The following is a 17,015-nucleotide window of genomic DNA, read 5'->3' as shown; positions in this document are numbered from 1 at the left end:
AGCCTGGGCAAGCAGACCCTGGAAAAAGTACGGTAGCAGCGTGACGTCAGCATTTCTCTGGTGTGTTGTTAAGTGGTGCCCCAGGTCAGTGTTGTTACGATCGTCTCTCGATGTTACAGCAGGCCTCTTTTCCTGGAAGTGTGTATGTACGGTGGCTTTAGTGACCCATACAAAGCTAAGAGAATAGACAACAGGTTGCACGAGCTGGGACATGCTGGCCAAACAAACACCGGGGCCTCACACACAGGAAAGTCTGGCAGTCAGTTTAGGAGGTGAGTGTTGATGGATGTCCATGCCTGCTGTTTTTGTTTTTTATTTAGAGCGGTGTAATTATATCAGCGTAACAGTTGCTGCCCGTTTTAAATAGTGGATTAAATTTGTAATCATCATGTTGGGTTAAGGATATCTATAAAACCTCAGATTTAGGCAGATGTGAAGTGTTTGATTTGGGTTTAACACTAAAAAAAAAGTCTTGAGCTGGAATTTGTTTGTCCTGTCTTTTCAGGATTGTATCTTTTGGCGTCATCTGCTCCATTTGGGACAGTGTCCATTGTCCCTGTTAAATAAACAAATTAATAATTGGTCGTCTACATTGACTGTTTGAACTCAAAGATACGACCCTCACGTTGTACACGGTGGGAAATGTATTTTGGAGCTCCTTTTCTATTCTAAAGAATGTCCTCATGATTACAAATGCCTTTGTTTTCCTGCATGTTTCCATATCTGTAAGTATTTATGATCGAGTGAATCTGTTGACCCCCAGCAGGGCAGATGAAAGGACAGAGCAGGTCAAGCGGAACAAACCACTCGCTTCACTGAGCAGATAAGGAAAGCTTTTGCAGAAGGGCAGATGTCTCTGAAACACCTGACAGGATACTGGGTTTCCAGTAATCTACAAATCCCTTTTGCATAAACTTATGAATCAATATTTACAGCTGAAAGCTACATAAATCCATATATATACATATATAAATGTAGAATAGAGATCTTTCCTCAACCACTTTCCCGTCATTTATCAAGTAAGCCATCTTGTTGTGTTTTTGTTAATCAAAAATGCAGTCCGTTGTTGTGCCCTTGGAGCCCTTTTGAAGGTTTAGAGTGAAACCAAGGCTGGGAGAGACGGTGTAGAGTGGTGTAGAGGTAGGGTTGTGTCTTTGTCTCTGGCTGTTTTGTCTGGAGTCATTCTGACTGAAAGAGATGTGCTGCGTGTTATGGCTATCATCTGTGGTTCGTGGAGAATGAGTTGGTTGATATGGTGTCATTTATGGCCGGGGGGGACCGCGGTCGGCCTCCATCAACATGTTAGTCTGCCGTCTCCACGCTGCAGAAAGCATAGTGGGACAGACTAGGTGTGGTCTTGTATTGCTCTGTGTAATACTGCCCACATTACCACGATCAATGTCAGTGCTAACGTTGGGGCTAAACCAGAATAACTCACCAAACATCATATGTTCTTAGGGAGTCTGTTTCAGCTTCGAGGACCAGTGAGATGTAGTCTGCCAGGTAATGTTCTGGTAAAGACCTACAGGAGGTGGCAACATCTAACTTAAGTGTTTTACAATGAAATGGGAGCATTGACGAGCACTAATATCCATCTGTGGCCTTCATTGGCAGTTGATTGCGATACCAGTGGAAAGTCTTCGGTAAGCAACAAATCCGTTGATTAAGAAACCAGTTATAAAATTATTTTCTCAAAAGGGACCACCTCACGAGTCACTGAGGGGAAAAAACGCTGCCAGCAGGTTGCAGGGCGAAAACACTTAGGGTATTTTGTGGTTGTTTGGATTGAGTTGATCCAATCCAGACTTTTCCGGCCCGCGCTCACGTTGGCGTTGCACCTGCGTTTTTAGCCCACACGGCTTGATTGCGAATGAGAGATATCCAGGTACATTTTTAAATGACTTGTCTAAACACGTCAATTCTAGAAAGCCTGCTCTTTTGGACATATTGGCAACTAAACATTAATGAAAAGGCCACGCCAAGAGCATCATTTAAACCAACATCAACAGCATTTCACCAGATATTCAATCCAAGTGTTTTAATTCTTCAGTTCTGTGTGCTTGGCTGTGTTCACATGGTAAGTGCTGCTGTCCAAGGCCTCGGTGCCAGTAAAGGTTTAATTTGATGGGGCCGACACGGATAAAGGTGTTTTTTTTTTGCTAAAGTAACTTGCTTTATTGGACATACACGTGCTTAAATGAGTTTTTACAAGAATGCATATGCATGACAAAAAAGGCTGTCAATGTGGCAGCAGGCGGCACGGAAAGATCATTACGAGTCTTTGTATCCAAAGTAATTACATCCAAAGCCAAGACACGTGTGGGTGAGCTCTTAATACGTTGAAAGGCAGATTTCTTATGTATGAAACCATTTCCTCTGGCTGATTCTAAAACACCAGGAGCAAGATGGGCGTTTTTAGAACGGCAGCAGGAGTTGTCATGAACTCACTCTTTATGCCTGAGAGGTAGCTGCATGTTGCTCGTGCACAGAGCTAGAGAAGCTAATCTTTTCAACCATCACATTTACATTCCTTTAAACGTTACGTCCCGCCTCCTTATCCTGATTCACTCAGAAATAAGTCACAGATAGATGCTCTTGAAATGTCCTTTCTGCTAGACTTGGGAAGTGATAAATTATGACACTAGAATGATGTGAAATGCAATTTTAATCTTAATCAAAATGTAGTTTTTGCAGAGAAACATGAATTACTATAGTGTTTGAATACATTTTCAGTTTTATAAAGCGCTTTTCCAGATGATCAAAGACGCTTTCACAAAAGCAACTAAATGTGTGTAAAGGTGCTTAAAATTAACCATCAAAACTAAAAGTTTGGGTAAATTAAACATCTTACTTGCTAAGTTTCTTGAAGTTTAAATGCTTTGAATAAAAACATAGAGGTACATTTTGTAATGTTTTGACTAGATGGAGTCAAAATGAGCTAAAGGAGGAATTTTCCGGTAGTTGTTGTCTTGTCTGGGACCTTCAGAGTGAAGAAAACCTGTCGGGTTCGTGGAGAGAAAAGATGTACTCGGCAGAGCACGGCCTTTTTGCCCCAGTCATTGGTCCTTTGGGAGCCCTGTGGTTTCTTCTGTCTTTTATGGCTGTCAGAACGTGTCCTGGGACTCTGCGGCTATCTGTGTGTGGTGTGTTTATATTTGAATTAATCTGCATTTGAGGGTTTTTCATACCTAAAATACACAGAGTAACAATCTGCTAATTACCTTAAAAACTTTCTTCACACCTCAAACCACACACACACACTCACCTCCTTCTCACACACACCCACATTCAGTCTTGGTGTATCTCCACGTTGTGGCTCAACAAATGTTCCCCTCCATTCAACTAAATTGATGTCAGGTTTATGCACTCGTTGAGAATGACTTCAAACAGCTGGAAAAGCAGAGACTGGTCTTGTTAGCTGCTTCAAAGGTAGGCCATAAATTACGTTAGTGATAAGAATGGCACCATTTGATCAGCACCATCAGTCGGCCATAAAGTTGCTGGTTTCTCCATGTCTGTCTTTTCTTACCCACGGCACACAGACTCTGCTGATGTGCTTCATTATAACCTTAACTTAAAGCGGATTTCTTTTAATGTAAATGCTTTATACATACCTTTAACACTGTGTTTATTGATTTCTTTTAACATAAAGCCATGTGACAAATATTACAGACATAAATTAATAGTTGAATAAGCTGGCAGGATGGTACTTAAATTAAAATAAACTAAATTAAAATAAACATATACATACTAAGCATGGGACAATATGAACATTTCGTGTCATGATTATCTTATTAGGAAGCAAATATTTGTATTGCGTCAAACATCTATCCACATAAGACATGTGATTCTGAAAGAATGCTGAATTGAATACGAGTATCTCTTAGCATGTTGCATTTATTAAGTTGAAAGCTCTGCCCTTGTTCGTTTGCCAGCAGAAGGAGATTTGTGACCCATTTGCTGTCCCTGTTGGTGGTTTGAATCCCCCGGGCCAGTGGCAGTGATGAATGAGTCGGGTCTCTGTTTTATTGAAACGTGAAAGTCCGCTAGTCCCTCAGACACTCACTCACTCACTCATCTCGCCCACTCACAGCATGCACACTTTATTAGGGGGCCCGGACCCCCCACATGCCATGAAAACGGGTGATGTCTGTCTTGCATTAACACACACACACACAGACACACTCTTTTAATTTTCTCACTACAAGCTAGTGAGCGCGGCTTGCTCATTTGTGCTGCCATCTCCCTGCGGTGACGCCGTCGTGCCTCCGTCTTTAATGTTTTAACACAGGGAGCGAGCCACTCAGTCTAGAGACTGAAACATCCAGCTTTAATGCAATAGACGGAGGAATTAAGACTGCGGTGGCTCTGCCAATGAGGAAAGGCTGACTAACGCAACCAGACATCACACATGTAGAAAGTCCCGCGCAGGCTGTTTTACATTTTGAAGAATTTCACGGACGCAGTCATCCAGAGTGAATTGCTGTCAGTGTGATTGTACTAGAAGCTACAAGTGGTGCATCAACAACATGATGAGCCAGTGTTGAAGAGTGGTAGCTCCGAACCACAGCGTTCTGGCAGTAAAAACTAATATTCATGTTGGATTTCAGCAGAAAGTGCACGGAGAGTTTTTCCCCTGTCTGCGTTAGTATTCAGTGCGAAGAGTTTGGGGTTTTTTTACAAGGCAATAGAAGATGTTTAGGAGCAGTTTGAGGTAAATTGGTTTGGCCCTCTTCCAGTCGAGTGCTGATCTAATCAATAACAATTCCCAGCAACGTGGAAAAAGAGCTTTATCTGACTTGTATTTAAAGTATCACACTTTCATCGACTGTTTTCGTGACTATTGAAGAGCGCAGGACTCACAAATTAACTGACAAATTGTTCCTTCAGCATTGATCTACTTTACAGTAAGGGTTTAATAGTCGTGTAACAGCAGCATCATTATACAAGTCTGTGTTTCCAACTTGAGTTGCATTGATTTGGTCACAGTGGACCGCTAACTCCATTTATAGGACCACATCTCTGACCCTATGTTAACATATGCTTATATTATTCCACACAGTGAGGTATAAAGAGATTAAATGGGTTAATAGAGGGGGGAAAAGTTAGCTGCTTGTACTTAATTTACCTCATGTCGTTCAGTTCCTCCACATTTTAATTGAACTGCTGCCTATTCTGTGTAGGATTATAGGTTGTAAAGATTGTGAAGCACGCCGAGGCAAAAACTATTCCGAGTGAATAAAATTGGCTTCACTTCTCATTGCCATGTGTTAATCAGTGCACATTCCTGTCTGTTATTTGCTCTTGACAAACTCCTGAACTCTGCTGGCTATGACTGAAGTTTTTATGACTTCAGGAGTCTTACGATGCACTTCAAATTGATTTTTAAATATAAACGCAGAAAGGGTTGCTTTGTAGATCTAGCGTCTCTGTTTTGTCACATCACTGTCTCATCCCCGAACTCTAGCATTGTCCTACTAGATATAATCAACAGTGGAGCCTCTTTGTCTATGTGGAAAGATGCTGAAAGGAAAGCAGCATTCTGGGAAATAGGAGGATGAGGAGATGAAATTTGATTGGCAGAAGTAAGGGAATGAGTCACTCATCCAGTTCCCTGGATTTGGAGCGACAGGCCTATTCTGGGATGTGGTGACGCGTGTGTGTGTGTGTGCGCACATGCACACCACTGTTCACATGGTTGAAGTCACCGAATTTGTGTGTTTTTGAAGGAAAATAAAAGTCGTCTGGCAACCAAACCACAACACAGAAGCCAGATTTAAATGCAGATGTTTATCTTCTCTCTCCTGCTCTGAAGTCCTTCTGCAGCAGCACCACTCTGCAAATCACTCCAGCTTCATAACGGCCTCCATCGGTTTCTAACTTCTCCTCCAAGTTGCGCGATATGAATTATGTCCCATCAAGTATTGTAAGAGTAAAGTTTGCCTGTGGAACTTAATTTCAGACCCTGGTCCCTGTAGTCTAAATGGGGATTAGTGACTTTTCACTGATGGTGCTTCTTCTTGCAGTGATTTTAACAGCTTCTTGTTGAGTCTGACTGTGGATCTGACTGGTTTGTTGGCCTGCCTTATTTCCTGCAGACTCTCAAGGTGTCACCAGCATGCACGAGTTAGGTGTGATTTTTGTGTGTGTGCACATGTTTGTTGTTGTGCAACTGATACCCAATCAGTGCTGCCTTATTGCACCTCTGCAAGGGCACAATGCAGTCATATCTCACTCTCTCTTTCCCATCTTTATTTTGTCGGCCTGCCTCTATTTCCTACCCACTATCATTCACATGCACTGATACATTTGAACACACAAACTAAAACCAAACTCTGCCCTGACTATAGGAAAAAATAAATATCCAGGGTGGCTGTCAGTAGCCAGGTGCTCATTACAGCTGAATGTTTTGCAGGGGTGTCATTTTCTGGAAGAGAAGCGTGCTCAGACAAGTTCCAGTGCACGTGTACATGCATGTATGTCTACTTCTTCTCTGGTAATATGGGCCTCCAACCGTTTGCTCATGTGCTGCAGATTAGGAGCTAGAAGTTTGACCTCTGGTGATATTCTGTTTCCCTCCACCACAGTGACTGATGAATGCACAGGAGCGTCCCCTCATATTTGTGTATAATAAGTGACTATTGAGTACGCGCACGCCTCGACGCCGAGCCAGGGCTGGCTTAATCACAGCCGCGGCTGCCTCCGAGGTGCTGCAGAGTTATTCAGGACGCGACAGGTTTCTGTCTGGCGAGGTTCAGGTTGCCGCGGTGTCACAGATTAGAGGGATAGCCGTAGCCGAGATGGTTTACACACTTAAAGGCTTCGCATTGCAGTCCAGTGCCTTCTTGCAATGTCAAACGCTATACTTTCTACTAGGGATCGACACGTTATTGGCCGATAATCAGCTGTGACATTTCACATTTTCACAATTAAGTATTTTTTTTATCAGATTGCCACTAAAATAAATGAATTTAAAACATGCTTCTTGGGTTCTGATGAAGCCTCTATCTGTCGTCACCATTCTCTAGTCGCCTGCAGCACTATCTACGGTTACACGTGGCAAGTAATAGCCTATCAACCCCACTAAAGGCAACAACCACAGAGGGTTCAAGCTGCTCCGCTGAGCGAGTCCAACCTAAGGCTGTATAACCAGATTATTAGAGGTTATAGAAAGTATACACATTTCATACACCATGTACGTACATAATGCAGAGCTACCGATGCTCGTTTACCCCTGGACCCCTTCATGAGTCAGCACAGAATTGTACAGTAACAAGCTGCTTCATGACAGGGTTATCTTCTATTATATAATTGAATAAATAAATAGTCCATTTGATATAATCACATGGTTTTTACTCGATGAAAGTTTTTGTAATCCGTCAAACAGTCCTCACTATGCAGCCTAATGGGTTATTTACTTGTTACATTACTCTTTATTAATATTAGATCATTGTAATTGATGCAGTAATATATAAGATGCATTTTAATGTTAAAGTTGACGTCAATAGATCTAATTCTGATTTTATACTGTTGGGTAAAACCATAGCTTTATAAATACGCGTAGTGAAGTATAATAATATTATTCTCTGAAATGTAATGAAGTAGAAAATGGTGTCAACATTAAATGTACTTACTTACTATCTACCACTGATCAAAACCATGCTGTTCCAAAAAAGGGTGCGACCAAACCAATTGTGCACCAGTGCAACCACTGGAAAAGTTAGTCTGGAGCCCAGTCTGAACTTTTTTGAGAAGGCAGCTGCCTTTGCTCTTTAAAACTGCTCATCCCGAATGGTGAGGCTTTGTTTGGTTTGGATTGCTCGCAGTCTACGGGAATCAGCGTTCACTATTTGGAAGATGGATTACCGAAATGGAAAGCAACCACATCATCCCCATGAGAACAGTGGGCTGATTTTGAAGCCATACAATGCCACTTCATTGATGGTCTGCTTGAAGCTCCAGCGGTGTTCCCAAGTCTGCCAGCAAACCGAGCGTTTCTCATTATCATCTAAGGCGTTTATAACGTGTTGTCTCTTGGCAGCTCAGCACATTAAAAACGGAGCGTCAGGGCGACACGATTCAGCCATTAAATTTAACACCCATAGAGTTAAAATTAAAGTTATTAAAATGATTATGGTATTCCTTTTACTAATACCTAGTACTTTATCAATGTTTGCTTCTTGGTTTGGGAAACACGTTTCAGCCTGCATCTCATATAGCATGAGACACCTTTTTCTGTCTGTCTTTCTGCCCTCCTTCCTCTCCCAGTCCTGTCTATCTGCTCATATGTGTCTGTCTGTGTCAGCTTTGTGTAATGGAGGAGGCATCATGTGAGACGCGATGTGAGGGTTCACGCCATGCACCTACAGCCATCCTCCTCTCCCCGTGATCTCTGCTGGACTCCTTCTTTTTCTCCTTCTTCTCTTCCACTTTTCTTCCACCTCCTCTTCCTCACTTTTCCACCTGATTTCCTCCTCGTCCCGTCTGTGTCTGAGACTCCTCCCTGGCTTTAAGCCACTGGCTCCTCGGATCTAAACTCCATCCTTTAAGGGTTATTATGAGATCAGCTCAATGAGGAGCAGAGGGTGTTTTAAACAGTAGTTAGAGCCTCAGGACTCCTCAATGAAGTGGTGTAAGACTGTTTACGCAGCAAGGTAAGTGTGGAAACACAGACATCGTCTGCACAATCAATAGTTCATCCTCTTAAACTTAAAGATGACCTTCCACTTCATACAGATTGCAGACATGCATTTCACCGTTAAAGTGAGGTTAAAACTTTTTCAAATAATTATTTCCATTAGTTGTTTTTTTTACTTTCTGCACATGCCCGTATCGTTAACGCCCAGTTGAGATTCCTCTTTTCCTGCTCTGTAACCATTGGTTTCCTGCCTTTCTGTGTTGTCCTGATCCCATCCCCGATAAACCTGATCCAGTTTTTAGTGGTCAGCCAGCCATTTAGCTTGGCCGCTTACCTCTCTGCGTCGCTCTCGGTGCCCCTGAATCATTATCCTGCAGAAAGACACACACCGACCTTTTGCAGCGGCTAAAAATAGATCCACCAATGAATAGGAGGAAGGGAGGTAAAAAATAAATGGGGGGATAGTTGGATAAATGGAACAGCATGTTAAAGAAAGTTGTAGTGGAGAGCACGTAGAGTAGGAGGCCGTTTGTGTTTAGTCTTCTGGCCTTCTGGACAATACCCCAATGATGGCTATCGGTTATTAACAGCGCTGTTACAACACCGGTGACGTCAGCGCCCCTAAGAAAAGCAGACCTGCGTGTTAAACCCCCTCACCCATCGGCTGCACAGATCCCGTGTTTCTCTTGGAAAGGAGATCGCAGGTGGCTTGGGACTGCAGGCTAATAGTAAATGAGTTTTCCTACCCTGTACGTGGCTATATATAGAATCCAATGAGGCCTGAAATGGTGTGTTTCACCTCCGCCTGACAATCAGAAATTCTTCCTGTCTGGAGTAAAGCTTGCCAGATAGCACAAAGGGCTTTGGGTTTGTTTGTCTGCTTCAGTTTTCCCCGACTTCCAGATCGGACTTCTATAAAGTAGCTGGAAAACCTAAAAGGCTTAAAGATGCCCTGTAACATTATTTAACACTTACACACCTCAAGTAGGGACACACTGATTCCACTTTCCTTTACTTACTTTGGTACTGAGTACGATATGAGTACTATTACTCTGCTAAAAATAAAAATCTCTGTAGGTTTCTTCCAGTTATGGTAGTTTGTGTTCATTCTTTCCTGCTCCTTTTCTGCCCATGACCTGTTCCTACTCTCTCTTGTCTTCTGAGTCATACTTCTTCTTATCTGTTAATCTGTCATATTACTCACATTATCCACCAGCTGTAGCAGATGCAACTCAGTTCAGTGCATCTGTCACACCGTCGGCTGTGCCGATTTTCTGTGTCCTTGTCTGTTTCTACTAATGTGTTGCCTCTGAATTATGGGTGACAGCAGTTAACCATCAATTGGTTGGACATTTTTGACCAGTTAGGGATGTCGTTCTTCAGGTTAACTTAAGGTCTACATGTTAACCAACAGAGCTATGTGGCGCTGCAGCGAGCTCCGTGGAACGCAGATAAACGAATATTGAAAAGGCTTAACTTCAGAATCAATGCATCATCTTCTAATCAGCCTTTAGAGAGACCGCTGATCAAACTATTGAGATTGAATCAGTGGCCGATCAGCTGATATTTGTAACCCGGCCTGGAGCGATGTGAGTGCAGGTTGACGGGGGGTCGACACGGTGTTGTTCAGGTGGCCCTCATCACACCCCTCACGCTGCAGCTCCCTGGATCCGCGCCCAAACTCTAAACTCTTTTGGCAAGTTCTGTAATTGAATCATATTTTGTCTTGTCCGTCGTGACTTGGCCGTTTATTTTTAGAGCTAAAAGCTTTTGTTGCTAGGAGACCGTGTGTCTTAGGAGAGGCTGAGCGAGGGAGGGACAGAATGAAAGAGAAGAGAAGAAAAGAAACAGGCAGTGGTGTTGAGGGGGAGAGAGACCGAATCTGTGAAAGCCGAACGACCAAGTTACAAGCTATGAGTCAGCAGGGACATCGGCAACACACACACACACACACATGCATGCGGTGGGCATGGTTGCTATTCCTGCGCTCTTTGTCTGTGTGCTCTGTGCACCCACGCATGAACCCACTTACCTCTCCCCACTAACCTGCGATGTGTGTGTGTGAGAGATATTAGCTCGCCCACTTTGATGTAATCCACTCCCGGTGTGTGTCGTGTGCGTCAGTCTGTGTCCCTGCAAAGTGCGTATATGGACGTGTCCACGTGTGTCGTTTTCTACCCCATTATACAGCAGCGTGTTGTGTCTGTGTCACCGCCTAACCCGTCCCCACGGACAAGAACCGGATTGTCTGCTTTATGAATCATATTCTCGTACCCCCATTAGTAATCTGCCTTCAAATGGCTATTATCAACCGTCACAGCCGGCTCGTCTGTCTTTGGGCTCTCTCTCCAGCACCGTAGGAGATCAGATAGCAGCGTGAGGTTTATTAGTCACCAGGAGCGGGTCATTTATCAGGAGTTTTTTTTTTTTCTCTCCAACTTTGTATGGTTGTTTTTGTTTTTCAGTGTGCTAGCCTCAGCATTCAGAAAACAAAAGGCCAACGCTTTTTATAACTAAGAGATGTTATAACACATCTCACTGTGGAAACGAGCAGAATCTAGGGATTGTAGTTCATTGAAGACATTTCCCACTAGGCATGGGATGATATGAACATTTCAAATCATGCTAAAAACTCTTTTTATTGTGTCACCAATAAGACTCATCATTTCAGTGAAAAATAATCTAATAATCTTAAATAAGATGATCATAAATCATAAGGTCTCCCTGCATAAATACACTTTAAAATGTTTTTTTTATCCTGTATTTCTTAAATAATGCTCTTTTTTATTTCTCTACCATGATAGTGAACTAGACAGCTTGGTCAAGTCACTCGTGACAATATTTACAATTATCCTGATCATGGAAATTCACCACGATCCTGATATTTGTTGACGTAGACTAAAAGAGTAAAGCAAAAGCAGAAGCCCTCCCATCATGACATGTCCATATATCCTGGTATCTCTAGCTACTAGCTTCTATACATAAGCCTCCTTTATGAATGATTGCCAATTTAAACATGGCAGGCCTCCTATAAAAACAACCACAAAGCTTGCATGATATTTGGCACACGAAACAAGGCAACACAGGAAGGTATCATGTAATGCATGAGGTGAGAGATGGCTGACTTGTTATCTCATCCTCAATTAAATCTCTCCTAAAGGGGGAAACCTTGCAGTTATTCAACGTTTGTGTGCCTCTATTATCTCGCCAGATGCTGACATGCATGCAATGTCACTCATGCAACGCTTGAGTTAGGCTGCCTGCTCAGTCTAAACTCCTGTGACAGTGTGGGTAGTTTTTTCAAGCATGAACAAGATTCAAAACTCTGCCTCCACTTGAGTGGCACTTGACCTTTTGTTGTAATGTGTGAGGTAACACTGTATTGTAACCACAAGGTATTACATATTCAAGTGTGTTCTTGTGGCTTCCTCTCTCTGTGAGTGACGTTCTCATAGGAACATTCAGTGCGTGTTACTACTTCTATAACTACTACTGCCTCTACTAGTACAGATTAATGAAATTTGCCCAACATAGCTGCACGTTGCACACCTGATAATGGACTTTGGTTTCACCGTGTCTGACTGTGTTCCATGACTCACTCCATTTACACCTGCTATTAAAATGTCATCTGTATCTGGATAAGGGAAAGCACATGTTAAGGCCTGCTGTAAATGCACGGATCATTGTGGTCTTACATTGAACGTCAGCAGAGTCAGCTATTTGTTAATGCTGTTCACGAGGATTCAGAAAGTCTTACTCTTCTTCTTCTTTTTTTTTTTTGGTTGAGAAAGCACCACCCATGTCGTAGGAATGTCATGACTCACTCTGGAGTTTGTTGTCTCGGTTTCACGAAGATACTGATCTCTGACTGCTGTTGCTGCTTTATTAACTGATCCACTGTGGAGGAATCTCTGAGCATTCGGAGCAACGCTGTTGCAATGAAAATTACCAACCTTTACTGTTTCCCAACCTACTGAGAAACTCACAGTACAGACAACAGCAAATATTGTGCAAATGGAAAAGTCATAATTGGCTTAATTGCCATCTGTGCACCATATTCAGATACAGTTCACTTTACCCTGGAATTTAGTTGCCAGATTTAGGTGTTCTGCCTCTGATTGGCTCATGTTTGCTACCTTCTTCGGTTTGTTGCTGGAGGAGAAGGATCGGTGGAAGGTCTGTTGGTTTAATGGTTTCAACGTGGAGGTGGAGGTTTGCATCAGGAGGATGTTCTCCTGATTATGGGAGAATCAATTTCTTTTAAAAATGTAAATTTGGAGTAAATTTGGATGTGTCATAATGCAATTAATGGTCCTTAATGTTGATATGACCCACTGATAAACATGATAAAGTGCCACTTCATATCAAGCAGGCACACCAGATAGTGTTTTTTAGACCCAAATCATATACATTTATTGTGAAATCCGACAGTTTTCTGTCCTAATTTCCCTGAATTCTGCGTGGAATCATGTGGTAGAGGAGTAAAAATTCAACGATGTATAAAAAACCTGATGAATGTCAATTAATTTGATGTAACACATCATTGCATTGTTTTTTTAACGTAATAAAGTGATTCAGTGCCGTTATAAAACGAAACATTCCATCCTTTTCTAAAATAAATGACTCTGAATGTAGCTGTTAAATAAATTGAATAAATCTGTGTTTTTGATGACTAACAGGCGAACCGTCCCTCAACACGCGTCTTGCGCTCTCATTGGCTGCAGCTCCCTAACAAGTCATGCTAGGTGATGCATTTGTGAGACCCGTCTCGCACCGCTGAACGGCGAGCTCAGAGCCTCTGATCTGGGGCTTTTATTGGGAAGCTCCAAAAACTATCTGGGAGTGGAAAGTCAGGGCTTAAGTTGTCTCCGAGGGCCTCCTCGGCACGACTGAGTGTGGAGGAGCTCGCTCTCGCCTTCGCTGAAACACCAACGCAGACAGCAGATGTCACGAATATCCCGGCCAAAATAATTGCGATTCACAGTATTATCCTGTTAATCATTAAAATATGCTTAAAACTCAAAAAATGCTGGTATCACTTCCCATTTTTCTAAGAACATTTTTTATTATGTCAGCAATAAAACACAGAAGTCTTTCTAAACATCCTTTTTTAATGAAAAACATTCAAATATATTACAATAAAATAATAAATCATAACCTTTCTACCATGACTGCGAACTAAACAGCTTTTTCTAGTCACTCGTGATATTAAAGATTATCCTGATAACAGAAATGAACCACAATCAACGTGTTGAGATTATTTCTAAATCACATGACCCTACATGCAGTATGATGCAGCAACTTCCATGATGTATCAGCAATATCCACTGCAACTGGGCTCAACGGGCCACATCCCAGCCGTGTTATAGTCTGGCAGCCTTGAGCACGTCATTGTTAAAAGTTCAGTGTCACTGCTATATAGATATGACAGCCTTTGTAGAGTGTGGGAAACTGATTGTAACCTTGGTATTTAGGATACTGTGTTTCTTTACAGTTACATAAACACACTCGCGCACAAAATTCAGCATTGTTATATTGTGCCCACATGTTTCCCACCCTTTGCTTTCTCAGCCTTATTGCCAAGACACATCTGGTCCTAATGAGGTGTGTGTGAATGTGTGTGTGTGTGTGTGTGTGTGTGTGTGTGTGTGTGTGTGTGTGTGTCACTATGCCTCTGCTATGCAGCCCTTCAGCCTGGCCTTGTGTTGAAGTGGTGTTGAGTCTTTTACTGCCACCCACTGCTTTACAACTCAAAGCCTATACTTTTAACTGGTGGATAATATTGTGTGTGCGTGTGTGAGTGTGTGCGCTCTAGTTATGAAACCATAGCTTATATTGTGTCTGCACGTATCCCAAGGCTTCTTAATGTGTTACAACAATGCTGATGATCCAGCTTTGATGGCGATAGCGATGCAGTTTTGATGTGACTGCAGTCTCTGGGAACAGATCTAGTAGAAAGGCTCACAACCGGCTCTCCTCGAGGCACTAAATCCACTTAAAGCCATAGACTGTAAGGCGTTAAGGATTTCAGCGTACAGGTTGTATCCTTGAACCTGTGATTCCACACAGCCTCGTGTATCGTTTCACAATGCTTAGAACCGTGTTTGACATTTTGTCTCATTCCTGATTTAAGAGCCTGTGGAGTCGAACCTTTTCCTCATCCCTTAGTCCTTTGCAGGTTTTCAAATAGCTGAAACACAATTATGTTGCTTGAAAACAGCAAGGCCACAAGGAAACATTTGTAAGAATGGAAAAAAATGAAGTTGGATTTGAGAAATATTTCTTTTTGTTTACATCCTGGCTCAATGTGCTTGAGTAGAAACCAGTCAAATCATTTTTTTTTTTTTTTTTTTTTGCCTATGTTTGACTCGTCAAAACACAACCTTCAAGCACAAAAGAATGGATGCCAGTCGACTGGTTTCTTGCAAATGCCAGGAAAATGCCAAACAAATAGTACAGAGTCCTGTCTACTAGCTGGAAACAGGAGCATTTTTCACCTATTGTGTTGACCCCTGGACAAAAACAACCGCAGTCAAACAGATTGAATATGAATTTATCGCGATTAAAAACTCTCATAATGACTCAATGGTGGTGAGAAAAGCTTGAAACTGATTGGCCAGTCAGCGGTCATCAGCTTCATGATCAGCTGATGATCATCCAGCTGTAACACCCCTCTCCTCTCTCTCCCCCGCAGGGTTTGCCTTCCCGGATTGGGCCTACAAGCCCGAGTCGAGCCCGGGCTCCAGACAGATCCAGCTGTGGCACTTCATCCTGGAGCTTCTGAGGAAAGAGGAGTACCACGACGTCATCGCCTGGCAGGGAGACTACGGGGAGTTTGTCATCAAGGACCCGGACGAGGTGGCTCGTCTGTGGGGGGCCAGGAAGTGTAAACCTCAGATGAACTACGACAAGCTCAGCCGAGCTCTAAGGTGAGACGGAAGCAGGTGAAAGGAGTTGCATGGCTGCAGGGTCCATGTGATGTAGATTCTGCATCCGAGTCCACATGGACTGTACATGCCAACAAACAAGTGAACACATCTGTATTCAACATATAGTGTAACCAGAACTACGCCTGTGTCCGGTTTTGTACCTGCCCTCAAGCGTGTAAATAACTTTATTTATTCACTCCTTTATATCATTTTGTTTGAGCAAATATGAACATTGTCACTGAACACAAACATTTACAATGTAGGATTCAAAGTGTTCAAAAATGTCTTAAAGCAACGAGCTTTGGCAAACAGAAACTTGTTTGTTCGCACGAAAAACAAACAGTACAGCACAGTTTAACTCTAGAGAAACTACACTAGAAACCAACCTTAAAACCTTCTCAAGCCTTTTTAAACCCCGATTTTAACTCTAGAGAAACTACACTAGAAACCAACCTTCTCAAGCCTTTTTAAACCCCAATTTAAGTCTCATCAGGAGCAGAGCTGCAGAGCTAGGTCTGGAGACGCTTGTTGCAAATATTACGCTTCATATTGAGGTCATTCCTGATGGGTATCAACACCAGAGGTGTCGGATAATGGCGAAGAGCCCAGACGTGTCGATATTAAGTTACAGGAAACTGGAATTGTGTCCTTTTGAACTCCAGGTGAACTGCGATGATCTCAGTGAAACGTACAAGACTGATTTTAAAATAATTTGTTCTGGGTAAAGTTACAGCAAAGGTTAAGGATAAGAACACACCAGAGATGGAACCAAACTTGCTGTTTAAAAATTATTCTCAGCTTCATGTATTTTTGAGTGAAAGGTTTGGTTTTTAAGGAAGAGAAAAATTAAGGATTTATTTTATCAAGAAATATACAAAGAAATACATGTTTTATATCAAAATGTTGAAGCTAAACAGCATTTTTCATTCAGCTGACCTTATTTGTCACCTTTTTTTAAAGATACTGTGCAGTTATATAAGTGACATGTATACATACAAAGTTTTATGCTTTGCAGTATAATCCAGCTAAAAGATGTTACTTTGCGCCCCGAGCCTTTTTAAAAATACCCTCTTTGTTTTCGGTGCAGGTTCATCTGAGATTTAATTACAGCTTGAAATGTGTAAAACTTAAATGTATTTTGTCGTGAATGAGCACCTGTGCTTCGTGCTGCAGCTCCAGGTTTGACGGCAGCTTTAGAAACACACCCCACCGTCCTCCGTGCAGCACATGTGGGATGCTGCAGAGTTTTATTTAGCTGGCCGTCTGTTCATTTACACAAACACACAGATTGCTAGTCATCAATGTCGCCTCCTGTTTTGTAGGTTGGTGTGGGTTAAAGTTTGCCATGGCGATGACTAGCTACACTGCCTCATCACCTCACACACACACACACACACACACACTTCACACCTTGTTACATGTCGGTCCTCCTCCAGCCCATCTGTGTC

At 42.4% G+C, this 17,015-nt stretch overlaps 1 protein-coding gene across 1 annotated transcript in view; it reads left to right on the top strand.

The window, feature by feature from the left end:
- Nucleotides 1–17,015, top strand: part of erf (Ets2 repressor factor) — a 32,855-nt gene that overhangs the window by 4,359 nt on the left and 11,481 nt on the right. The window contains exon 2 of the mRNA XM_084032253.1: nt 15,333–15,567. Coding sequence (XP_083888379.1) covers nt 15,333–15,567 — 235 coding nt within the window. The remainder of the gene's footprint in view (nt 1–15,332; nt 15,568–17,015) is intronic.

Source organism: Eutrigla gurnardus (genome assembly GCF_963514095.1).
Source record: "Eutrigla gurnardus genome assembly, chromosome: 17".
NCBI lineage: Eukaryota > Metazoa > Chordata > Actinopteri > Perciformes > Triglidae > Eutrigla > Eutrigla gurnardus.
This window is presented reverse-complemented; position numbering and strand designations above follow the sequence as displayed.